This window comes from Chelonia mydas, chromosome 10, assembly GCF_015237465.2.
Source record: "Chelonia mydas isolate rCheMyd1 chromosome 10, rCheMyd1.pri.v2, whole genome shotgun sequence".
In the NCBI taxonomy this organism is placed as follows: Eukaryota; Metazoa; Chordata; order Testudines; family Cheloniidae; genus Chelonia; species Chelonia mydas.
In genome coordinates, this window is record NC_051250.2 from 541,264 (window position 1) to 566,226 (window position 24,963).

The 24,963-nt window shown below is 43.9% G+C and overlaps 1 protein-coding gene and 1 long non-coding RNA gene across 14 annotated transcripts in view; one reads left to right on the forward strand and one right to left on the reverse strand.

Moving 5' to 3' along the window:
- Nucleotides 1–291: 291 nt before the first annotated feature.
- LOC122462047 lies at nucleotides 292–4,353 on the forward strand. The gene is made up of 3 exons (XR_006284381.1): nucleotides 292–1,081; nucleotides 1,687–1,928; nucleotides 3,509–4,353. It is a non-coding gene; the product is annotated as an uncharacterized LOC122462047 (long non-coding RNA).
- A 601-nt stretch (nucleotides 4,354–4,954) lies between these two features.
- Nucleotides 4,955–24,963, reverse strand: part of IL4R (interleukin 4 receptor) — a 28,941-nt gene continuing 8,932 nt past the window's right edge. For 5 of the 13 annotated variants that reach the window (XM_027826133.2, XM_037910591.1, XM_043524124.1 and 2 more), the window contains 10 exons: nucleotides 20,520–20,599; nucleotides 20,161–20,274; nucleotides 15,282–15,423; nucleotides 14,206–14,375; nucleotides 12,260–12,417; nucleotides 11,107–11,266; nucleotides 10,358–10,457; nucleotides 9,378–9,456; nucleotides 9,145–9,230; nucleotides 4,955–9,047 (listed from right to left, as the gene is read on the reverse strand). In XM_027826133.2, coding sequence (XP_027681934.2) covers nucleotides 7,580–9,047; nucleotides 9,145–9,230; nucleotides 9,378–9,456; nucleotides 10,358–10,457; nucleotides 11,107–11,266; nucleotides 12,260–12,417; nucleotides 14,206–14,375; nucleotides 15,282–15,423; nucleotides 20,161–20,230 — 2,433 coding nt within the window. In that variant the 5' untranslated portion in view covers nucleotides 20,231–20,274; nucleotides 20,520–20,599 and the 3' untranslated portion in view covers nucleotides 4,955–7,579. Of the gene's footprint in view, nucleotides 9,048–9,144; nucleotides 9,231–9,377; nucleotides 9,457–10,357; nucleotides 10,458–11,106; nucleotides 11,267–12,259; nucleotides 12,418–14,205; nucleotides 14,376–15,281; nucleotides 15,424–20,160; nucleotides 20,275–20,519; nucleotides 20,600–24,699; nucleotides 24,765–24,963 lie in introns of those variants that run through there. The other 8 variants (XM_037910593.1, XM_043524125.1, XM_027826131.3 and 5 more) reach the window with 4 other exon arrangements.

A 24,963-nucleotide genomic window follows, 5' to 3' on the forward strand; every position in this document is an offset into this window, starting at 1 on the left:
TATTGCTCTCAGTGTGTGGAAGGTAACGGTGAACTCTTGATGTGGAGGGAGAGAGCACACAATGCAGGCAACTGATGGCTATGAAAATCAGCTCCTGTCCTCTTCCCTCCCCCTCTCTCGCAGATTAGAGACCTCATCTGACATGTAGTTTTTGGATGAGAGAATCTCCAACACAGCAAGAGCAGATAAGGCCAGGTGTGGAGACCAGAGCCTCCCCTGTCACCCGGTGAAGCAGAGCACTGATACCCACAGAAGTGCAGAAGCAAAGACATATGCAAACAGACTATGAGCTCAGAGTCCCTATCTCAGCAGACCTGACAGAGTACGAGCTGTCAACATCTAGTGAATTAACATGACTACGGATGAGCACACTTCCCAGCCTTTCTAACTCATGTATATACACCTTAGCGAGAAACTCTGGTACGGGGATACTGTGTGAGGGTCCATGTGAGCCTGAGGATAGAAGAGAGACAATGAGTGCATGGAGGCGTGTCCCTCCCCATATCTGCCGAGTCTCTTTACTTCTCAAAGCAGATTTTGCAGAAACAAAGGAAAGACCCTGACGCTGACATCCGGACTGCTTGACTGTTCTCATGCCACATGCTTGGTGTCAGCAAGGTCACGCACAACCCCACTTCCCTCCCTGCCACCACAGAGCAGTGAGCCATGGCTTCTGCGCTGCGTATGACAAGGGGAGGAACTGACGTCTGGCTAGGGACGCTGCAGAGCAAGATAAAAGACAGAATTCTGGGCAGTAAATGGTGATATGATGCAGCATTTGAACGGAACAATCTGCAGAGGTGGGGGAATGGTCCCTCAGTGCATGTACACCTGTGTGTGTGTGTGTGTGTGTGTGTGTGTGTGTATTGCAGGAGTATCGTTCCCTGGAAGCGGCTGGAAACACCTGTCCCTTGTGCAATCCCCATGCCTTCCAAACATACACTTCAGAAATGTCTCTGACGCCTGGTAGCTGTACAGTCTGCAGAGCCCAGGCTGGAAGGGTTTTTCTACGGACAAAGTCCAGGAACAAAGAGAATGAGCTGTGACTAAGGAGGCTTCTGCTGGCAGATGTTCAGCACAGGTGTGAATTTCTAATGAAGCAACATTGTTTACTGAGCAGAGCTGGCACTGCAGGTGCCTTTTTTGAAGAGACAGCGTCATCAAATGGAAATAAAAGGCCTGGGTATTACCTTTGCCAAGGCAAAGCAGTTTGCGAGAACCACGGCTCCCAGCAGTGGGGAGAGGCAGCGCCTATCCGGGGAAACTCGCCTGTTTTCTCCAGAACCAGCTTTGCATGTTCCTGTTTCACTGAAACATAAGAATGAGAAATTGGAATGGGGGTATTTGGAGAGGAAGGAGCTGAAGGAAAAGTCAGACAGTGTGTGAGCAAGGAATAATGGCTTTGGAACTAGCGCTGGGTCCAAAGGACACATGGGTCTGAGAAACAAAACTAGGCACAAGCACCTGCTCTGTAATGTCCTCTCAAACCAGGAATGAAATACACTGTAAATGTGTAAAGCAGAACGTGGAGTAACGCTCCAGGGGGGCTCAGAAGGGCAGGCGCCCTGTGCTTGTTCACAAGGGTAGAGGGTCAGGGGGTTGCAGGGTTAGTGTTAACAAGGGTAGGCTTGCTGAAACCCCTCTGGCAGCGACACTCAACTTTGTTCTTTGTCTTTTCAAATACAGGCCTCTCCCTGCAGGTCAGTAATGCCATTTGATTCAGACCCAGCACCTGGAACCAAACCCCACCTCTACATATCCTCCTCAGAGCTCCTTCAACCAGCTGGATATTCTCTCCAAGCCATTAACAGGATCAGTTGGGACACTCCCTTACCCTGGGGCACAGAAGCACAGAGAGAGAATCCCTGGTCACTACAATGCAGGACAACACACGGGGGAGGCAGGGAGCGGCCTGATCTCCAGAGAAGGTAAACAGCCAAACCAATGAGTGCAAACTGTGCCAGGCAGCTTACAGCAAGAATGTCAGTCCCAAGTTCCCACTCACCCTTCTCAGGCAGAGGGTGTTAAATGGTGCACACTGTGCCTGGTAGTCTAAGCAACGCTAGTCTGCCTGCTGCCATACACAGTCAATGTCCTATTCTGTTCGACTTCTATGGCCTGTATCCTGTAATCTTGCTCAAACCTTGAACTTGACTGGCTTTAGGGAAGTGACTCATCTGCAAAGGCGGGCGTGAGGCTGGGCTTGGTCTCTTTTCCTGTTCCCTTTTCACGACATTTTGTGTGTTGTCCTGCAAAGCCACCTCTTTTCTTTAGCGTCACACAGCTATTCCTCGGCTCTGTCTACCCACAGAAATGGCACCCATTTAACTAAATCAGTGCAGTGTAATCTGTAACCCCCTGGCATGGATACTCTGAAACTGATTTAAAAGTTGTTGAAATCACTGTAGCTCAATTCAGTAACAAATCAAATACAGAGACACTGATTTTATGTACTTGTAATGGGATTTAAGAACATCCACACTGGGTGCTAAATGGGTGGTTTGTGTGTGGAGGCCAGATAGGGAGCCCTGTGCACTGAGCCCTTGCTTTTAACCCAGGAGAATGCTAGTGGTTGGCTTGAGCAGCCCCAAAGATAGGCTATAGGGGGAGTTTCCAATGCCATGTTGGTGAAGGGAGCTGTTCTGTCTTGGTTTGATGCCAGACTTGGTCCCTCGGCTAAAGGTAATGCTGCTGAACTGCTCATGCTTTCAGAGCGTTGCTCTAGTGACTCTTCTTGTTGACTTGTCCAATTTAATCCCTAATAGAATTCCACTCAGTGAAGTTACAGCCTGGATGCAACTGAATTTAAATATAAATATATGCAAAATAGCACGAAGGATCAGATTACGGCTTCAGACGCACCCAGATAGAATCCAGCCTGAATCTCATCCCAAACTGGCTGCTGTTCACATAGAATATAGAAAAACTGTTTACTAGCTTTCCACCCCACCCAGTCCGCAGCACTGCATGCTACGTGCAGCGATAACAGGGTGTGATGGACAAAGTACAGATCTGTGAACAGCACAGTCACGCCCCTCTCTGCTAGGGAGGTGCAGGCATCTTATCTCACAGGTCACTCTGTTAAGGAGGTGGCGTTAGGGTTTCCCTGTCCTCTACTTGTGACTGAGTAAGGAAGTGCAGCAAGCAGAGAAATCAGCCCCACTGGCACTGCAGCATCAGAAAACCCCAGGAAATCCTGTTACTGAGAGTGAGTTTGGCCTTGCTGTTCTGCCTACCAGTGTTCCTGTCTTTGTGTTGTGCCCTTAATAGTATTTATTCACAGTTCTTTGCCATCATCACCCAGCCCAGGGGGAGTGACACTAAGCTTGGGAACATGAGCTACATAGAGGCAAAGAAAGTCCCTGGGAAATGCCATACTTCACGTAAAGAGACAGGTGTAAAATCAGAATCACGTCCCAATACAATGTACCAGCAGTAGCAAAATGCGGCTCCACCATGCGCTCACTCTGTGGCGCAGGGCAAGTAATGTTATTACTCTGTGCTTCAGTTTCCCCAGGTGCAAAATGCAGCCAACAGTCTTGCCTGACCTCACAAGGAGAGGAGTGACTGTAAGCGTCAGTCAGTTACTGTCTGCCAAGTGCTATACCAATGCTGAGCATTATCTACTCTGGAGGGCTCTGCAGGAGGACACGTTGCTGTACAGTAGGCAAAGTACAGAAACGAACAAATAAAAGATGCACATTTACAGGTTTTAAATATTAAGATGTCCCAGTTCACTTTATACAATACAGCCTGAAAGACAACATCTGTACTCTGTCAGCCTGGCCCTTGTTACATGTTCATGCAAACAAACTGCTCAGGATACTTGAGTTGCAAAACCACTCTAATTTCTTTCACAAGGAGCAGAAGAGTGCCAGCTCCAAATTCAGCAGAGACACTGGGAAGGACCAGGGAGCCCCCAAACACAGTCTTTCTGACAAGATAGCCCAGGGGGAGTCCATTATTTTTGTGAAGGACCAAATGTCTTGATCAAGGTATAGTCAAGGTCTAGACTCCAGAGAAAATCATAATAAATAATAAGTAAATAAAAAGATTTTGGGGTCTGTTCAAAAGCATCTGGCGGTCCAGATTTGGCCCACAGTCTGCCTCTTGACTACTCCTAATACAGCCCAACAGATCCCTGAGCCCAGAGTGGGAAGTGGGCTGTTGCATCACATGAATATTAGCTTGTGTTATGTTCTGCTTGAAAAAACAAACAAACTAGATGAATTGAAATACAATACGTGCTTTTCAGTATCATAAGAACGGCCACACTGGGTCAGACCAATGGTCCATTTAGCCCAGCATCCTGGCTTCCGACAGTGGCCGGTGCCAGATGTTTCAGAAGAAGTGAATGGAACAGGGCAATTATTGACTGATCCACCCTGTCATCCAGTTCCAGCTTCTGGCAGTTGGAGGTTTAGGGACACCCGGAGCCAGGGCCGTCCCTAGGGGGTGTGGGGACTGGGACAAACCCTCCCCACCCCTCTGCCCCAGGTCCCACCCCCACTCCACCCGTTCCCCGCAAGTCTCTGCCCTGCCCCTATCCCGCCTTCTGCCCCCTCCCCCGATATTTTCTGCCTTCTTGTCTATCCCTTTGCTAATGGTTCCTAATTTTATTAGCTTTTTTGACAGCTGCTGCATATTGAGTGGATTTTTTCAGAGAATTATGCATGATGACTCCAAGATCTTTCTTGAATGCATCAGCTAATTTAGATCCCATCATTTTATATGTATAGTTGGGATGATGTTTTCCAATGTGCATTACTGTGCACTTATCAGCACTGAATTTCATCTGCCATTTTGTTGTCCAGTCACCCAGTTTAGTGAGATCCTCTTGTATCAAGTACTATGGTGATAGCTGGACTGTACTCATCCCTGGAATGAATATATAGAATATTTCACCTACAATTAAAGCTATTTTTCAATGAAAAAAATACTCTAAACCTGATAATTCTTGTATAAGTCTTTAATGTGTTCATCACCATGTTAACCATGAATAACGTGTTTTCGTTTATCAACATCCTCATTATAGTGGCGTAAGCACCAGTGTCCAAACAAATGCAAACACCCACCTTGAACACGTGCACCTTGCACTAGTGCCCTCCTGAGGTTACGCACTCCCTTTGCATGGCCACAAAGGTCTACACGGGGCACAAAACCCCTTACCTGCCTGCCCATCTGAGTTTTGTGGCTAGTTCTGCTGCCGTGAAAAGCGTCCCTTATAGAAGATGCCAACGCAGTAGCTGAACGGTGGCCACAGATACATTCTCTGAACTGGCCTACGCCTCTCTGTTTATGGCTAGAAATGGGAAAAGGGATTTCTGAATAATATGAGCTGGCTTGAAATGTAAAGAATTTGCAGTGGCCATTTAACTATCTGGACTCACCACCTTACTGTGGAATTTATAATGCCACAGTATATACTTCTATACTCAAGTGTTCAGAATCAGAGGAAAAACCTTTGGTTGTATTATCACAAAGGGCACATGTGATCCCAGCTGAATTCAGCTGTGGGAGTTGTTTCCAGTCTCTACCCCGGACACATACAGAAACCTGGTGGAATGCACACACAGCTTAGGGAGTTTGATCCTACACTAGTCAGGCTTTTTCGGCATACACAGTTTAAAAACATCTGATCTCAGTTACATTGATACCAGTGTGGAATAACACCACTGACTTCCACAGAGTTATTGCAGTCACATTAAGCTAACTGACCCTCATGAATACAGTTACTGAGGGCTAGGCAGTGCTGGCCTTGCAGCCAAGAGGGGGGCAGACTCAGGAGCCTTCTGTAAAAGGGTGGCTTGCCCATTTAAGGGCTAAAGGTTTGGGACCAACCAAGCTAGTAACTAACTAGTCACACCTGAGCAGGATCAGACGAGTCCCCTGTGAGAGCAGCAGAAAGCTGCAAGGCAAGAACGGCGCGTGTCTGCAGGAAACCAACTGCAGAGTGAGAAAGGTTCCTGCAAGGAAGACCCTGAGACCAGAGGAGTTGCCCCAGGGAGTAACTTACTAAAGCAGGGAAGACCCTGAGACACCAGGGGAGCTTGGAGGCCTACAGAGAGACATTGAACAGTGACTCAGCCCCAGGAAGGAGGGTTTGGGAGAGAGATTCTGAACTGGGGTTAGGGTCTGGAAGGCCAGTGTGTGTCAGGACTAAATAAACTGGACCCAAACAGGGGAGTGTTCTAATTACTTTTGGGCTCTGATCTGGAGTTTTTGGGGAGTCCACAAAGGGAAATTAGGCAGGGTGATGCAAAGCAACCTCTGGCCATGAGGGAGCTACAGCTTTCCTTCTCACATCACCCACGCCGGGGCCAGCCACAGTTACAATCCCTGCACTCTCCTGAAAGTAGCTAATGAGAGGCTGTACAAAGGTGTCCTTGAAAGTCAGCAAACTCCTGCTTTAACTTGCACCTTCTTTCAGTTCCTTGGGATGTGAACCAGCTTATATAGCACCTCTGAATCTGAGCTGCAGGCTCAACATCTTTCCCATGCAAGCGTATTCGGGCCAGACCAACACTGGGGAAGCCAAAATGAACATGAGTTCATGCCCCATGCAGCTGCTACTAGTTGTGGGGGTGGAATCAGGCCCCATCACAGACTCTAACTCAGTCTGTAGCTTGTCACTATCTTTACACTGGGAGAGCCACTGCTGGGATCCTCAAGTACCAACAGCCCCAAGAGATCAAGCCATTTACCAATCGCCAGCTCTGTAGCAAGTGTGACCATGACATCCCAGCAAATCTATTCTGATCTGTTCCAGAGCCCACCCAGTATCTGCATAGTGACAGCCTGCTCTTCTGGAGGGAGCGTGGGAAAACAAGCAACATTTCCATTTTCCACACTGTTTATTCCCAAAGGTTATCTTGATTGCAACCCCATGAAATTCATCTAGGTCATGTTCATATAGCAGTTACACAAGCTCCTGTCCATGAAGGTAAGTTTCACTGTTTACTGGTTCATCCTGGTGCTCTCACTCATTAGGTTCATTTGGCCTGTTTTTATGAAAAGTGACTTTTTGATCCCTCACCTGGAACTGAGCAACAATCAAAAGGACAGGGTCCTAAACAGGGGCTGTCCACAAATGGGCCACCCAGTGGCAACTCGGTTGAGTTCAGGGGCTCTGAAGTTTGATTTCTTTCTACGGATGGTTTAGATACAATAGTGTTGTGGTTCAGTGACTCTTCTGATAAATTAACTGCACGGCCACTTCCCATGCTCACAACATTCTGTAACTGCGCTTCACTTTCTTCCGCATTGACAGATGTCCTCAAATGGTCACGTGTATGACACAGCAGAAGAGGACATGGCATGTTATTGCTACTCTCTTGTATCCTTTCATCTGTACAGTCAGAAGTATAATTTTTTGTCTCCTGCATGGTCCTCCCAGTCTTCCCGAGAGCTAGAATCTAAAGACCACAGCAACTTTTTCACGCCCACAGTATCTTCATCTTCACCATCACTATATGGTTCATTAAAGCTGATAATCCAAGGGCTGCCACTGCTGTTTTGTGTGAGAGCTGCTCCTGAACTCAGACCAAAGGCAAAGCCTGTGGTAACATCTGAGTCAATGCTACAGAAAGTCTGACAAGTTTATCTCCAGGTCAGATTCACAGACAGTGATAGCTGGAAGTGTTTCTTTGAGGTTGTTGTTTAAAAGGTTGATAAAGGGTTTATAAGGCGACTCAGAAATAGCCTCACTGTTATTGTCACAGTGCGTATTATTGTCTTTGAGAGCAATACCAAAAGGCTGGTAACTAGATGGGTTAGAAACAGAGGGGCAGGAAATTGCAGCTGCTTTTTCTGGAACATGTTGACATGTTATTTGCTTGTGTATTTCTTTCTCTGGCAGGAAAAATGAAACTTTGTCATGAGCATGGGAGAAAAACCATGGAAAGTCTATGTCTTCTGAACAGATGGTTTGAAAAGCAGTCTCAGTGCAGTCACCCTTGTGGTTGGTGTAACAGCTTTGATCACCAAGGGGTTGATGGGCTTGTTCTTCTCTGTAGGGAAGTATTTGATTCTCTGGAAACTCTGCTAAGGAGAGTGAAGAGCTTGGGTTTTCCAAACACTGTGTCAAGCTATTGCTAACCGTGGACTGAGACAGCAGGCTGGCAAAGCTCTTATATGCTGTGCTACAAGACTCCGTGGACTGAGACAGCAGGCTGTCAAAGCTCTTATATGCTGTGCTACAAGGCTCTGTGGACTGAGACATCAGGCTGTCAAAGCTCTTATATGCTGTGCTACAAGGCTCTGTGGACTGAGACATGAGGCTGTCGAAGCTCTGATATGCTGGAGTATTTATTCCGTCTTTGATTATCTCAGAGGAAGGAGCATTTGGTGATTTTTTAATCAAGACCAACAAGTCATGCTGAGTCTCAGAACTGCAAAGAAAGTGTCTTTGATGCAACATGTCTGGAGGATTCTTTGCCTCGGGAGAAGCAGTGTCTATGTTAGAACTTTGATAACCAGATTCAAAAGATTCTTCTGATTGCACTGACTTTGTGCTAGCTGCTCTACAGTTGTAGTCATCCTGAGAGGCTGTAGTGGAAAAGGAGCAAGCGTGTGAAGTATCACCTGATTGTTGATCCTGGACTACATTTTCTTTTGGTGTTTGCTGTGATGAATTTTCTGATTCACAATTCTCAAAGGTTTTTTGCTCTTCTATGATGAAGTCTGGAATTTCAGTGTCATGGATACTGGTTCCACATTCTAGTAGCTTAATAAACATGTCTGCAAGTGCATCATTGTGTTGAGTGTGTTCTATAAAGCTATTAGCACTGCTCTCACAAGGTGGGCACAAGAGGATCTCACCCAGGTTGTCCTCATGGTTCTCAGTTTCAGTGTTTCTTGAAAACTCACAGATTTCAAGAGAATCTTCAATCAAAGTGATCTCTGGAATTAGAACAGCTTCATACTCTTCTGGGAACCACTCTCCACATTTATTCAGGCAACTGCCAGGTTTCTCACCACTTTTGACGTTGTCTTTCCCCTTCAAGGTTTGGCCTTGGGCATATTTTGCAAGACAGTTCTTACAGCTTCTGTTTTTGGGGATGAAAAGGAAGGCACAATTAATGTTCACTTGATAGCAAAATATTTTATGCTGTAAACCAGAGAAATGTTCTTTATTTTACTTACAGTTGGTGTTCCATGTGAGTCTGTTTCACATCATAGAAAGGTGCCTTAATTTCATCAGTGGACAGCATTTTCCTCCAGACTGAAATCTAAAAGAGGCATAAAACAGATTTAGGGTATGGTTGAATTAAACTTGATATTTCTCTGAATCACAGTCAGCACCAGAACATATGACCTCTTTCATTTTTTAAACACGTGGGAAATGTGTTTTTTTGTAAAATCTTTAAATCACATACCTGAGCTCCCTTGACATTCTTAACAACAAGATGGCTCTTGGCTGGATTTGGGATTTGATCCCACCATTCTCTCTTAACTCTGCAAAGCAAGAATCGTTGCTTACTCTTAGCTGTGTTTGGGCCCAATTCCCCAGTTTCACTACCCCTACTCTCTCTCCTCAACCAGTCTGTATGCTCCAGCAACTGGAAGCGCTTATTCTGTTTATGTCCAGGAGTGACAATGCTTTTCAGCAACGCTTGTGTAAACATTTGTGCATATATTAATGATTAACTGGCCTGAGCACAGTCACATGGTCAGATTATTATTTGAGATTGTGAGAAAACAGGAAAATCTATTAATGTGACCCAAGTCCAGCAAATTACTCCTCAAAAATAAAATACTGCAATAAGATAACCAGCACTATTGAGATACTTGCAGAGCTGGGGGCCCAAAGATGACAGATCCTGCTCTGACAAGGGGAATACTTTATAAAGATGAGGATGTTGGCTCTATTAACGTTTTAACATTATATTAGCTGCATTTGCGCTCTTCAAATTATATGGGCCAAATTCTGAGGATTTTACTCAGGCCCATTGAAATCAATAAGAATTTAGCCTGAGCAAGGACTGAGTAAAATCTGAGTAAGAACCTCAGATGCAGCCCTTAAAAATGTGTATTAGCCTTTCAACAGTAGGTCTCATGATGCTTTACAAACACTCATTAATTAAACCTCAGTAGGCTCCTGTGAAGTCCTGGCACTATCATACAGATGGTTTAGTGGAGAAAAGTGCTGTAATCTAATCTCTTTATATGCCTGGTTCAGAGAGATGATATGAAGGTTAGTTAATTCATGTTTGTAAAGAGATTGCTTGTATATCTTCAGACAATAGGTCCTTTATGATTACAAAGTACTATACTACTGTACATGCCATTACGCTCTTTGAAACCGAATATTTGGTGAACTGCTGCTCTGTAAACCCTTGTGCAGTATGATACATACATGGCAAAGCAGAAGTAACAGATTAAAATCAGAGCCGTGATCAACATGCAGGATATGAGAACAATCCTCTGCAGACTATCTTCTAAAGTTACTCCATAATCTATATATTCAGAAATAAAAGCACAATCAATAAACATAGTCATGTCAGTGATCTTCTGTACACCTTGAAACAATGCCAATTAAAGGGTTTAAAGTAAAGCCCATATATGTATCAAAATGTGCATGGGGGCCTACAGTTATGGTATGTGAGGCATTCTAGAACATAAGAACGGCAATACCGGGTCAGACCAATGGTCCATCTAGCCAGTAACCTGTCTTCCGACAGTGGCCCATGCCAGGTGCCCCAGAGGGAATGAAGAGAACAGGGAATCATCAAATGATCATCCTGTCGCACATTCCAAGCTTCTGGCAAACAGAGGCTAGGGAAACTTCAGAGAATGGTTTTGCATCCCTGCCCATCCTGGCTAGTAGCCACTGATGGACCTAATGAATGGTGGGAGCAGTGGAGTTGATTACTGTGTGGTTGTTGCCCTTTTGGTAATATGCTTTTTGTTTTCTTTGGAGTCTTTGGGCATCGGTTTACAATAAGTAAAAGTCTGAGGAGGATGATTTTATTAGCAGCCCTGGGACTCACTGGCTACCTCTCTCTAATTGATACAGAAAGGCAGAAGAAATAGTGGGATGTACACCATGTGCTTTAGAATCCTGTAAGATTCTTCCACTGTGTTGCAACTGTTACTGATACTTACCACTGTGAAATTCAACTGCATTGCTCCAGTCACTCCAGTTGGTGGAATAGCTGCCTGTATAATTACGCCGTACCCTTACAAGGTAGTCATACCCTTGCTTCAACTGCGTTGCACGAATTTCGAAGTGTGTCGTTTGGTAGGGAAGCTGTTCTACAAACTCCTGAATAAAAAGTGAAGTAACACATTTAGGTACTGTATGGAATATATGTTTAGTTTCCTGGACAGTGTTAGGTGTGACATTCAGTCCATATAAATGTGTTTACTGATTTCACTGTTATAACCATCTAATTGATACCTGCTGACAAACCAAAGGCTCAAGATGTATTTGAAGAGAAATAAACTCCTTTGCTGCACAATTTAAGGTGGATTAAATCCATTTTTAGCACACAATTAAAAAAAATATCAGGAATAATCTAAATAAAACACAGAACCTGGCTAATTTATTCTGAGAATCAGCCTATGACTGTTGAACTTTAATATGTTAAGTTTGTTGTTAACGACTTGAGTTTAATGAAATACGAATTCAGTGGCATCCAGGGCTCAAACTGGGGCAGTATGCAGTAGTATCATGTCCAAAGCTGCTATACTGTGCTACAGAATCTCACCTGGTCTGGATGGGACATGAGCGCATGGCAAACCAGAGTGCGAATGTCCACAACACTAGTCTGCCGTGCACTAATGTCTTGTGTGGCAACTGCTACAGCACACAAACAGTTCTATAGTGTGCTTTGTCATAAAGGAGGGGAAGTCATAGGAGGAGCCTGAGGAGCCCAGCAGAGCCTATAGGAAGATTCAAGCCCCACCAAGGGGACCCAAACCCAGTGGAGCTCTGAGAGCAAGAACAATCATATTCTGAATCTCAGCACAATCTACTGTGAGAGGCGTCTCGATCTGATGACTCACCTGGGGAGAGCTTATTCTGTGGGCGAAGGTCAGAAGATTACCACCAGTTCCACTCCTGGTGATGTCACTGAAGCAATGTTACCTGTGGCCATACTGCTTGCTGTCCCTTATGCATGAATGATGGGGGAAATGGTATCCAGCAGTCTCATCACCATTAACCACCTGGTTGAAAGCTCCTCAAGATTTTCTGAAGGACTTTTCATACCATGGATACCAGCTCAAGAAAGTGAAGAAAAATACAGTTTCCTACCTCTTCTGGATTCTGCTTGTTCCAGTATTTGACTTCGTAAATTACTTGCTCTCCATAGAGCATGTCCGCTGCGCTGTAGCTCTCGATCCACCTCAAGACGTAGAAGTTACCATTTTCACCCTTCTCAATGGTAAGATTTGTTGGGGGTCTTGGTTTAACTGTAAGGGGGAAACACTGACTCAGAGGAATGGACAGAAGTGAGCTATTCAGTCACAGACAATGGTGTAGTTACAGATGTGGGCACTGCATTCAGCCTTGTTTCCCTGTGCTCTGGTACAGGGATGTAAAAGCCAAAACCAGAATACTCCATACTGAAATGGGATTTTTGAGTCAGTGGAATTAGTTGTAGGTCTCAAATACATGTTATCAGTGGCCTGCTCCCAACATGAAAAAAATGCATAGAGTTGCTTCCTAGCTTGTGCTCTGGGGATGGGGATTTGCTTGTGGCATCTTCTTGGCCAACCTCTCCCTGGTGCCTATGCTCCGGGGATGTGGTCCCAAGGCACAGATTCATACTCATCCTGCTAGTGAGCAACAATGACATCAAAGGTTTCAGAGTAACAGCCGTGTTAGTCTGTATTCGCAAAAAGAAAAGGAGTACTTGTGGCACCTTAGAGACTAACCAATTTATTTGAGCATAAGCTTTCGTGAGCTACAGCTCACTTCATCGGATGCATACTGTGGAAATTGCAGAAGACATTATATACACAGAGACCATGAAACAATACCTCCTCCCACCCCACTCTCCTGCTGGTAATAGCTTATCTAAAGTGATCACTCTCCTTACAATGTGTATGATAACCAAGTTGGGCCATTTCCAGCACAAATCCAGGTTTTCTTCCCCCCACCAAAACACACACACACAAACTCACTCTCCTGCTGGTAATAGCTTATCCAAAGTGACCACTCTCCCTACAATGTGCATGATAATCAAGGTGGGCCATTTCCAGCACAAATCCAGGTTTTCTCACCCCCCCGCCCCCATACACACAGAAACTCACTCTCCTGCTGGTAAAAGCTCATCCAAAGTGACCACTCTCCCTATAATGTGCATGATAATCAAGGTGGGCCATTTCCATGCACAGTGTGGGGAGAGTGGTCACTTTGGATGAGCTATTACCAGCAGGAGAGTGAGTTTGTGTGTGTATGGGGGCGGGGGGGTGAGAAAACCTGGATTTGTGCTGGAAATGGCCCACCTTGATTATCATGCACATTGTAGGGAGAGTGGTCACTTTGGATAAGCTATTACCAGCAGGAGAGTGGGGTGGGAGGAGGTATTGTTTCATGGTCTCTGTGTATATAATGTCTTCTGCAGTTTCCATAGTATGCATCTGATGAAGTGAGCTGTAGCTCACGAAAGCTTATGCTCAAATAAATTGGTTAATCTCTAAGGTGCCACAAGTACTCCTTTTCTTTTTGCGAATGACATCAAAGAAGGGCTCAGATCACTGCTGCAGGTTAATCACTACACAGGTTTCTTGAAATATTTCTCCTAATATCTGAGGTGAGACAGATTTATCCATACAAACTATTTTAATACCAGGAAAGTATGTGGGTGCACATGTGTGTAATAGGTATATCTATGCTGACTGTATCCTGTGACATCAGAGAGACATTAACTATTTTACCAAAGGCCGTTGCAATCTACCAAGAATTAGTTCTAGAAACCCTGTTAAGCCCATTCAGACACTCAGGGTGGTGATTAAACTGTCATGAGATGTGTTGGGGGCCAAGAATCCTGGCTACAGACCTTTGTCCTCTCTCAGAAATAGGCAATGACATCTTACTCCTCATCCCTGAATTCTGTTGCCACATGAACACCACATTTTAGGTGCGTTTCTCTCAGAGGATAGGAAGGTGCTGACTGTGTGATGCTGGTGAGGTAGTTGGCTGGGGATGTGGAATGGGATATATCAATCACAAATATGTAACAAACTATATCTCACCAATGTATGCCACTTCCACAGTGTCATTCCATAGCACTGTCCCATTGGCCTGCAGTGCTAAATGATATGCGAGGCCTGCCGTGAAATATTCGGGCAGAATTATGCAAATGCAGTTGGAAACTGAATTCATGCTGCTGCCTTTTCCAGTCTCAGGGATGCATGTGTTATATCTGAAAAATATCAAAATTGATGTGATGTTTACATAGGATTAAGCACTCAGTTCATTTAAACTAAGCCCCCATTCAGTGTCATCAGAGAAGGCTCCCAGTGGGTAAGCTGAATCTGAGATGCACAAACTTAGTTCCCAGAAAGCATTTGGTACAAAAGTCTCAGCTATCTGTGTATCCCCCAGTGAAAAACTCAACGGAGAAAGCTATGGCCTAGTCTGTAAAGGAGAAATTAACACAGTGAGGACCCGTTTTTCACCTGGCTGCAAAAGAGAGAGCATATTGGTGACGGAAAGCCTTTTAGTCTGGAAAAGAAAGAGGGGTCAGCTAACCTGTTCAAAGTGACGCCACTTGCATGTCTCTGGGGAGAAACTGTAATCAGCTGGCGAGAGCAGGCTGGAACTGGCTTCTGTTGTGGGAGTGCCAGCAGGCCTCTCCACAATATGGCCAGGAATAAGGACTTGGCCCTATGTTCTTGCGCTATACGCAGAAGAGCCACTGGGCTCCAGGGGAGAGGGTGGGGGAGGGGAGGGCAATCCTTTCCCCCAGGCTGAAGACAGGGAATACAACCCCTTCTAGGTCACACAGCTACTGCTGAATACTCCCCACATGGAGCTTCATGTCCAGTGAAGGTAGCTGCAGATCCATTGGCCCTGCCACGTCCCTGGTTCACACCTAACGATCCCCTCTGCACCAGGGGTGCAGGGACGCCTGTAGAGTTGTACTCTACCAAACACAGGGGGTGAGGACCCCGAGCATTATGCCCTTCCCCATGCAGCAGGACCACATTGATTCTGCTGTGCTTCAGACCTCACCCCATGGCCATAGAGAGGTAGGGCAGGGCTGTTAATAATTGCAGCATATTTAATGTTTTAACAATGAACCCAGAAAGTGGCAATAAACACTTACACTGTCGATAAAATTTCCTTCTTGTAATAGAGCCGGAATTCCTTGGAGCAGTTTGTTTGTGCAGCCGCTTCCCAGTGACAAGACAGCTCCCTGGCATAGTCAGTGAAGCACTCAAACCTCTGTATACGCCCTGTTGCCATAACTAAGGAAAAACCACAACATTGAGCAGTGACAGAAATAGGAAACAAAATCAGCCAGAACAGGGTCTGGTGCTAAGAAGTAGAAAATTCTTCTTTTGAAACAGAACTATTAAAGGTTTCAGAGTGGTAGCCGTGTTAGTCTGTACCAGCAAAAACAATGAGGAGTCCTTGTGGCACCTTAGAGACTAACAATTCATTTGGGCATAAGCTTTCGTGGGCTAAAACCCACTTCATCAGATGCATGGAGTGGAAAATACTGTAGGGAGGTATAAAAACACAGCATATGAAAAGACGGGGGTTGCCTTACCAAGTGGGGGGGAGGGGTCAGTGGTAACGAGCCAATTCAATTAAAGTGAACTATTAAAATCTCTTAAAGGGAGCGTGAAAGCTCAATCATTTGACTTGTTCAGATTAAATGGGAAGAGAAACTAAACTTGGCCCACTACAGAGCACACCTCAAAATTCTATGGGACAAAACGAAAGGGCTGTACAATCAGAATTTGGATCAAAGACCCCAAAACAGCTCCCAGCTCACCTACTCTCAGGCCCCGAAACATTATCATTGGGAAATTAGTTTATCACAAGTTCTGTGTAAAGGTTATTAAAGATTAATCAGAAAATATCAGAATCATAGATATTAGTGACAGAAAAGATTAATTAGGTGCCAGTGCACTCTCCTAGGAATCAGAATAAGGTTCCTGCCTACAGGGCATTTTCTAGTGTTTTGTCAAACATCCCAAGCAAGCAGGCTTCCCTCATTCCCTGCGATAGGCTTCTCCATAGTCTAATTAACTTTCCTGTTTAAAAGAAGTTTTCTCCTGATACTTCATTCCCTTATTCCTAGTTATGCCCATTATTAATTAATTAATTATTATTATTAATGTGTATTGTAGTAGGGCCCAGAAGCCCCAGTCAGGATCAGGACCATGTTGTGCTGGGTGATGCACAAACACAATGGGTATGTTTACACTGCAATTAAACACCCGTAGCTGGATGCCAGCTGACTTGGGCTCAGGCTAAGCGGCTGTTTAATTGGGGTGCAGATATTCAAGCGTGGGCGGAAACCTTGGCTCTGGGACCCTCCCCACTCACGGGGTCCCAAAGCCCAGTCTGTAGCCTGAGCCAGAACATCTACACCACAATTAAATAGTCCTTTAGCCCGAGTCACGGGAACCTGTGTTAGCTGGAACGGGTCAGCCACAGGTTTTTAACTGTAGTGTAGAGATACCCAGCAAGACCTGCTCCCTACTCCAAAGAACTTACAATCTACTTTGAAACAAGATGCCATATGTGACTGTACTGAACAGCAGAAGGGAAGGGGGTGGGAGGGCAGGTGTGACAATAATCTCATGTAGTTATAAAGGCTAACAACATGCCCCGAAATTCTGAAACGTGAACTTTTAAAAAAACAATGTCAGTAAATACCACCCACTTTTCCTGTCCTAGATAATTCCTCTCCCTCTCTGGCGCTTGACCCTTTGGGTATTTGTAGACTTTTGTCACATCCCCCCAGTCCTCTCTTATACAAGCTATGCAGATCTAACTCTTCCAGTCCTTCTTTTCACGTCAGTCTCCTCCACCTCCCTGGTTATTTTTTGTTGCTGCTGTCAGAACTCTGACAAACTTGTCAACATCTTTCTTTCTAGTAATGAGGTTCCCAGGACAGAGCCTGCTGGCAGTATTCCAGCTGAAGTTACACAAGGGTTAGATAGAGAAAGGATTCCTCCTCTGCTCCAGGACAGGATGATTCTGCATATGTAACCCAAAACTCTTTTGGTCCTTTTCTTGCTGTCATATCACACCGCAAACTGAAAATTAATTTGCTGGGAAGTCCCACTCCTTAGGGTTCTTTCAGCCACTTCTGCTTCCCAGGTTCCTCTCACCCATTCAGCATTTGGGCTTGGATTAATTCTCCAATATATCAGCTTGCATTTTCTCCAAGTTGAGTTTTACTTGGTAACTTCTTGCCCATGTTTCTAATCTCCCTAGGTTCCTCTGTATTATTTCTCTGGTGTGATGGGTATTTCCACCTACTCTTTATGAAGTGTAATCTGAAAATTTCATGAACATGCCGTTCACTCCTTCTTCAAGAGCATTAATGAAGTTGTTAAATAAGACTGGATCTAACACTGATCCCTGTGGTACTTTACTAGAAACTTAAGGCAACTAATACTTTGCTGCTTATCACTGTCATTTGTTTATGGTCTTTCATCCTCATTAAATTCCATATATATTACATCTGTTACTTTCACTTCCTCTTCTAAATGCCCAGTCCTTCTAGTCTTAATCACCAAGCAGTCCCTATTCACTTGAGTAATTCCATTTACTTTAGAAATCATCACAGAAATCATAGAATATCAGGGTTGGAAGGGACCTCAGGAGGTCATCTAGTCCAATCCCCTGCTCAAAGCAGGACCAATCCCCAACTAAATCATCCCAGCCAGGGCTTCGTCAAGCCTGACCTTAAAAACCTCTAAGAGTGGAGATTCCACCATCTCCCCAGGTAACCCATTCCAGTGCTTCAGCACTGGGACTCACTTACTTGACTAGTACTACTAGCATGTGTAAGAACTGAAGCTTCAGGAATTAATTTTTTTAACTCTATAAAATAAATAATTTAGTATGTTTGGTATGATTTACTCTTTATAAACCCCAACATTCCTGCTGCTCATGGTTCCATCATCATCTAAATTTCTAAACTGTTTTGCTTGTGTTTTATTTTACTGAGGATAAACATGAATCTTATCGGTAAATAATTAACAGGTTCTTTCTTCTTTCCTTTTCTGAACATCAGTACCACATTTGCTTCCCTCGTCTTCTGATATCTCCCCACCGTCCATGTTTTTTTCAAAAACAATTGTCAGTGGTTCAGTCAATTAAGGATAAATTTCCTTCAATACCCTACAATGCATATTGCTAATTTGTATAGGTTTACAATTTCAAAGTACTCTTTAACTACTCTTTATCCATTGTGATTTTTACAAGGTCTTTCTTACTTTTTATTATTCAAACTTTTATTTATTTTTCCTCTTAAAGACAGATTTTAAAAGAGGAGTTCAGTGTATCAGTCATTTTTGAATCAGCATTAATTTCACTCCCTCCTAATTTTTAATGGACTTTCCTTCTCCCTTGAGGTGTAAAAAGCTCTCCCTAGTCTCCTAAACTACTTTGACTAGCAGCATTAATTCATTTGGCCTTTTACTTCCCTTATCTTTTCCCTACAACTTTTAACATACTCTGTATTTATTTTACTGTCTTCCTTTTTCATCTCTAGCACAGTTTTTAAAATCTCAGATCTTTGAGAATTTCCTTTTGAACCCACATACAATTCAAAGTTTACTTTCAATTTGTATAGTTGAAAAGGGGAACTGAGATACTGAACTTATTTTTTTATCTTCAACAAGAAAAATTCAACAAAGAAGCTTGAAACATGCAATTCATAAGGAAGAAACAAACCTGTAAAACCAAACATTGACAAAAAGTGGGTTAGAAAATTTTGGAAAATCTAAGCATATTCAAATTAGATGTCTTAGCCGGTATACGCCTGTGGGGCTTGATTCTTCTCCCATTTAATTCTATTGCAAAATTCCCACTGATATCACTGGAAGTAGAACTGGGACTGTGGGTAGTAAAGAAATGAGCTAATGCAATTTTTGTACCACAGACAGTTTTCGTTTTTTATTTAAACCATGGACAAATGAGGTGCTAACAAAAGACTGCACCAAAAGTAAAATGTAGGACTGATTCTCAAGAGGGTAAAGGAGGTACCCTGGCAATTATCATCCTATAAATCTACCTTCTATTCCCAAGGAAATATTGGAAAAGATATTAAGAAAAAAGTCCCCAGACATCTAGAGCCCAATCCTCCTCCTGTTAGATAAACTGCACTTCAGTGGTCTCCAGAGGATAACCAAAGAGCAATGAGCAGCACCAGCGGTTTATAAAGGTTAAATCTTACCAGAAAAACTTGATTACTTAAAAAAGGACAGAATTGGTGGGCAAAGGGCACATAGGAGACATCACATATATGGGCCTCAATCATCCCTCCCTATGGAGGCACCAAAAGGGCTGGACAGCACCAGGAAATTCTTCAAGGTTTACTTCACAGTTTACAAGAAATTTTCTCCTCACGCAGTGGGATTTGAAAGGGATTACAGTGTCACAGCCTGTAGGGGAGAAACCCCTACACACACTGAAGCATCTGTGCACTGGTCTGCTGTTTCCCCCTCCTCCCTGTCACCATAGCTTTCTCAAGAATCACGTTGCTGTTGGCTGAGTCTCCGCATGGTGGGCAGTGGTAGTCATGAGAGGACCCACCGGGAGTTTAATACTCTGTCTCTCCAGGGCAGATATCCACTGGATAGCCTTGGGCCAGCAGGGGACAGTGCTGCAGAGAATGCAGACTATAGCAATATGAGCACGATAAACAAAGCAGATAGATTAGATCAGAAAGCCAGTGGCAACAACAGGGGAACAGAAAGACAGTCTCTCCAAACATCCGTTTCAGCTCTTTATCAATTCCTGAGTTTTTCTTTGCATGTTGAAAATATTAGTGGAAAGATATACAAGAACTGAGACTATATTCTAACATATAAATATTGTTGATATTTGCAATCAGACATATTATTATGGCTACTGAATTATGGTAAAAATGTTGCTTGCTAATTGTTCTATTCACTTTAAAGTGTTGTTGATAAATTACTTTTAAATGAATTATGTTACAACATTAGCAAACTCACTGTGATATGTTGCACATGAAAAGAAAAGGGTCCATAAAGCAAGCACTGCAGCCTTCAGGCTGTCAGCCATTGTTAGCACTTGTCAGTTTCTGTAGGAGAAGCTGTGCTGAGATCCTGCCAATAGAAAACATTAAAAGCTTAGATTAGCGTACAAACTGGTTAAAGGACACAGTTCTTTCTACCCTTCACCCTCCATATTGCCCCCAGTGCCAGATGTTAGCACATCCAGTATATTCTGAATCCCCTGAAGTTTTGCCATGGAATAAACGGAACAATTTAGCAGATAAGGATATTACAAAAGAGTTAAATGAGTTCTTTAAAAAAGTCTTCACACCAGAGACTGTTGGAGAGATACCTACACCAGACCTACTCTTCTCAGGTACTAAAGATGAGGAACTGCCAGAAACTCAGGTCCCAAAGGAGGATGTACTGGAACAAACTGAAACATTTAAGAACAACAAGTCACCAAGACCAGATAGTTCAACCCAGAGTCCTGAAGGAATTTAAGATTGAAGCAGCTGACTTGCTAACAAAAACATGCAATTTCTCATTAAAATTGCCTACTATCTCAGTGAACTAGAGGCTAGCAAATACCATACCAACCTTTAACATAAGGCGCTGGGAAGATCCTGGGAATTACAGACCACTGAGCCCTACTGCGGTTCCAGGCAAATTTGTTAAAACAGTAATATGGAGTTATAAAGCACCTATATGACCATGCTATAATAGGGACAAACTAGCACAACTTCTAAAAAGGAAAATTGTGCCTCTTTAATACACAAGAATTCTTTGGGCCTATCAAGCACATAGTGGATAAAATAGATCCAAATGACATTATTTGGACTTTCAAAAATCTTTTGACAAAGTCACTTAAAAAAGCTATTAAAGAAAATAAGTGGCCATGTAGTGAAAATACTGTCTTGGATTAGAAATGGCTAAGGTCTTGTCTTCACTAGAAAAGTACAGTTAGAACACAACTTTGAAGAGTTGTGTTAACTAATACAGTTGTGACCATGACTTTACAGGCAGTGTAGACAGAGACAAGTCTTGTTCAGCATTATGTCAGCTGGTTACAAGCAAATGTTAGTCCCTTCCTCTGCTGCATATGGTCCTGTCTCCTGTCCGATATAGAATCATAGAATATCAGGGTTGGAAGGGACCTCAGGAGGTCATCTAGTCCAACCCCCTGCTCAAAGCAGGACCAACCCCCAACTAAATCATCCCAGCCAGGGCTTTGTCAAGCCTGACCTTAAAAACTTCTAAGGAAGGAGATTCCACCACCTCCCTAGGTAACGCATTCCAGTGCTTCACCACCCTCCTAGTGAAAAAGTTTTTCCTAATATCCAACCTAAACCTCCCCCACTGCAACTTGAGACCATTACTCCTTGTTCTGTCATCAGCTACCACTGAGAACAGTCTAGATCCATCCTCTTTGGAACGCCCTTTCAGGTAGTTGAAAGCAGCTATCAAATCCCCCCTCATTCTTCTCTTCCGTAGACTTAACCATCCCCAGTTCCCTCAGCCTCTCCTCATAAGTCATGTGTTCCAGTCCCCTAATCATTTTTGTTGCTCTCCGCTGGACTCTTTCCAATTTTTCCACATCCTTCCTGTAGTGTGGGGCCCAAAACTGGACACAGTACTCCAGATGAGGCCTCACCAATGTCGAATAGAGGGGAACGCTCATGTCCCTCCATCTGCTGGCAATGCCCCTACTTATACATCCCAAAATGCCATTGGCCTTCTTGGCAACAAGGGCACACTGTTGACTCATATCCAGCTTCTCGTCCACTGTAACCCCTAGGTCCTTTTCTGCAGAACTGCTGCCAAGCCATTCGGTCCCTAGTCTGCAGCAGTGCATGGGATTCTTCCGTCCTAAGTGCAAGACTCTGCACTTGTCCTTGTTGAACCTCATCAGATTTCTTTTGGCCCAATCCTCTAATTTGTCTAGGGCCCTCTGTATCCTACCCCTACCCTCCAGTGTATCTACCTCTCCTCCCAGTTTAGCGTCATGTGGGTGCAATCCACACCATCCTCCAGATCATTTATGAAGATATTGAACAAAACCGGCCCAAGGACCGATCCTTGGGGCACTCCACATGATACTGGCTGCCAACTAGACATGGAGCCATTGATCACAACCCGTTGAGCCCGACAATCTAGCCAACTTTCTATCCACCTTATAGTCCATTCATCCAGCCCATACTTCTTTAACTTGCTGGCAAGAATACTGTGGGAGACGGTGTCAAAAGCTTTGCTATAGTCAAGGAACAACACGTCCACTGCTTTCCCCTCATCCACAGAGTCAGTTATCTCGTCATAGAAGGCAATTAGATGAGTCAGGCATGACTTGCCCTTGGTGAATCCATGCTGACTGTTCCTGATCACTTTCCTTTCCTCTAAGTGCTTCAGAATTGATTCCCTGAGGACCTGCTCCATGATTTTTCCAGGGCCTGAGGTGAGATTGAATGGCCTGTAGTTCCCCGGATCCTCCTCCTTCCCTTTTTTAAAGATGGGCACTACATTAGCCTTTTTCCAGTCGTCCAGGACTTCCCCCGATCGCCATGAGTTTTCAAAGATAATGGCCAATGGCTCTGCAATTACATCCGCCAACTCCTTTAGCGCTCTCAGATGCAGCGCATCCGGCCCCATGGACTTGTGCTCGTCCAGCTTTTCTACATAGTCCCAAACCACTTCTTTCTCCACAGAGGGCTGGTCACCTCCTCCCCATGCTGTGCTGCCCAGTGCAGCAGTCTGGGAGCTGACCTTGTTCGTGAAGACAGAGGCAAAAAAAGCATTGAGTACATTAGCTTTTTCCACATCCTCTGTCACTAGGTTGCCTCCCTTATTCAGTAAGGGACACACGCTTTCCCTGACCTTCTTGTTGCTAACATACCTGAAGAAACCCTTCTTGTTACTCTTAACATCTCTTGCTAGCTGCAATCCCAAGTGTGATTTGGCCTTCCTGATTTCATTCCTGCATGCATTATTATACTCTTCCCTGGTCATTTGTCCAATCTTCCACTTCTTGTAAGCTTCTTTTTTGTGTTCAAGATCAGCAAGGATTTCACTGTGAAGCCAAGCTGGTCGCCTACCATATTTACTATTCTTTCTACACATCGGGATGGTTTGTCCCTGTAACCTCAATAAGGATTCTTTAAAATACAGCCAGCTCTCCCGGACTCCTTTCCCCCTCATGTTATTCTCCCAAGGGATCCTGCCCATCAGTTCCCTGAGGGAGTCAAAGTCTGCTTTTCTGAATACTGAACTAGAAGGTTGATTCGGCATTGCATTTCCTATTTTCTTATATTTTCTTCCTGTGTGAGGCAGTTCTTCTGTTGAAAATCACGAAGCCCATAGCTTGCATATTATCTGTTCATCTGCTTCTCACTCTGTGATGTGCTAGTGAGAAGAAGACTTCTTTGAATATTTCCTATGGTGAGAGAGATTTTTCTGTAGAGGATTTAATTTACGTTAAAGTAGAGGAGACCAGAGAACAATATTTGCAGCTGATGGGTCACTGTCCTCTCTTGCTCACCTCACTACCAAAGTAGAAGAAACTCTTCTGTACCTTCACTGGGTGTGAGTTTCACCAAAGCACAAGACAAGAACTGGCTTCAAGAGCCACAATTCTGCTGTGGAAGAAACTGGAAATACTTTGGCCTTTTATTTGTGGAAGTGTGCACATATGTGCAACTATGCAGGCTGTGGTCAAAGGCTAGCTGCAGCCACGTTCCTCCAAGCATTGCCTTTCATCGAGTGTTGGGAAGAGTTGCAAGCTGAGTTGCTCCTACATTGGTTGTAAATGATGGGAACACAGAAGACAGTGTCTTAGATTTTGTATGTGTGTAAATATTTACACACATACAAAAGCCCAGTTATAATGAAATGGAGTAAAAGCACCTGAATTGCTTAAATACATTTCAAAGGACTTCTCCTGTAATGAAGCTTCACTCCACTCTAAGGCGGGTTCCGCTGTGCTATTCCCCTCCTTACCACAAGCTGTATTAGTTGTTGAGCTATTCAAAATGGTCAGGTTTCAGAGTAGCAGCCGTGTTTGTCTGTATCCGCAAAAAGAAAAGGAGTACTTGTGGCACCTTAGAGACTAACAAATTTATTTGAGCATAAGCTTTCGTGAGCTACAGCTCACTTCATTGGATGTACCCTGAATGCACCCGATGAAGTGAGCTGTAGCTCACGAAAACTTATGCTCAAATAAATTTGTTAGTCTCTAAGGTGCCACAAATACTCCTTTTCCTTTTTCAAAATGGTCACTATTTTTTAAAATGGTATATTGTTTTCCACTCTCCTCATATGAAAAAACCTCAGTGAAAGCATTGGAAAATTTTAACCTTAACGGTTAGGGTTTCACAAAGTTATGAGTGACTAAGAATAAGGAGTTAAGATGGAAACTGTTAAGCAACCTTAACTAAGCAGTCACTGCTGATCCCACTATAAACTGCAATGCATTTCTATTTATCTCACACACACTACCTCAGAACTGACTTATCAGCATTTGAAAACAGACAAAAATTGACTAACCAAAGAGTAAGAAATAATTCCAAAAGGACTCAGCTGCCTTTGGATTTGAACAGAATTTTCTGCATCTGAAAAATAAGAACAAATTCTCCAAGATACAAATTATTCCTTCTCTGTCTGGATTTCTCAAGAGAGGAAATGGTTGATTTCCAGTCAACTGCTGAGTAATGGTGTCTCATGACTAGTGTTCCAAGAAATGCTTAAAAGATTTGGCAAAGAATTCCACATTGCATAAGCATATACAAATCAACAGAGCCCAAAGCAAAA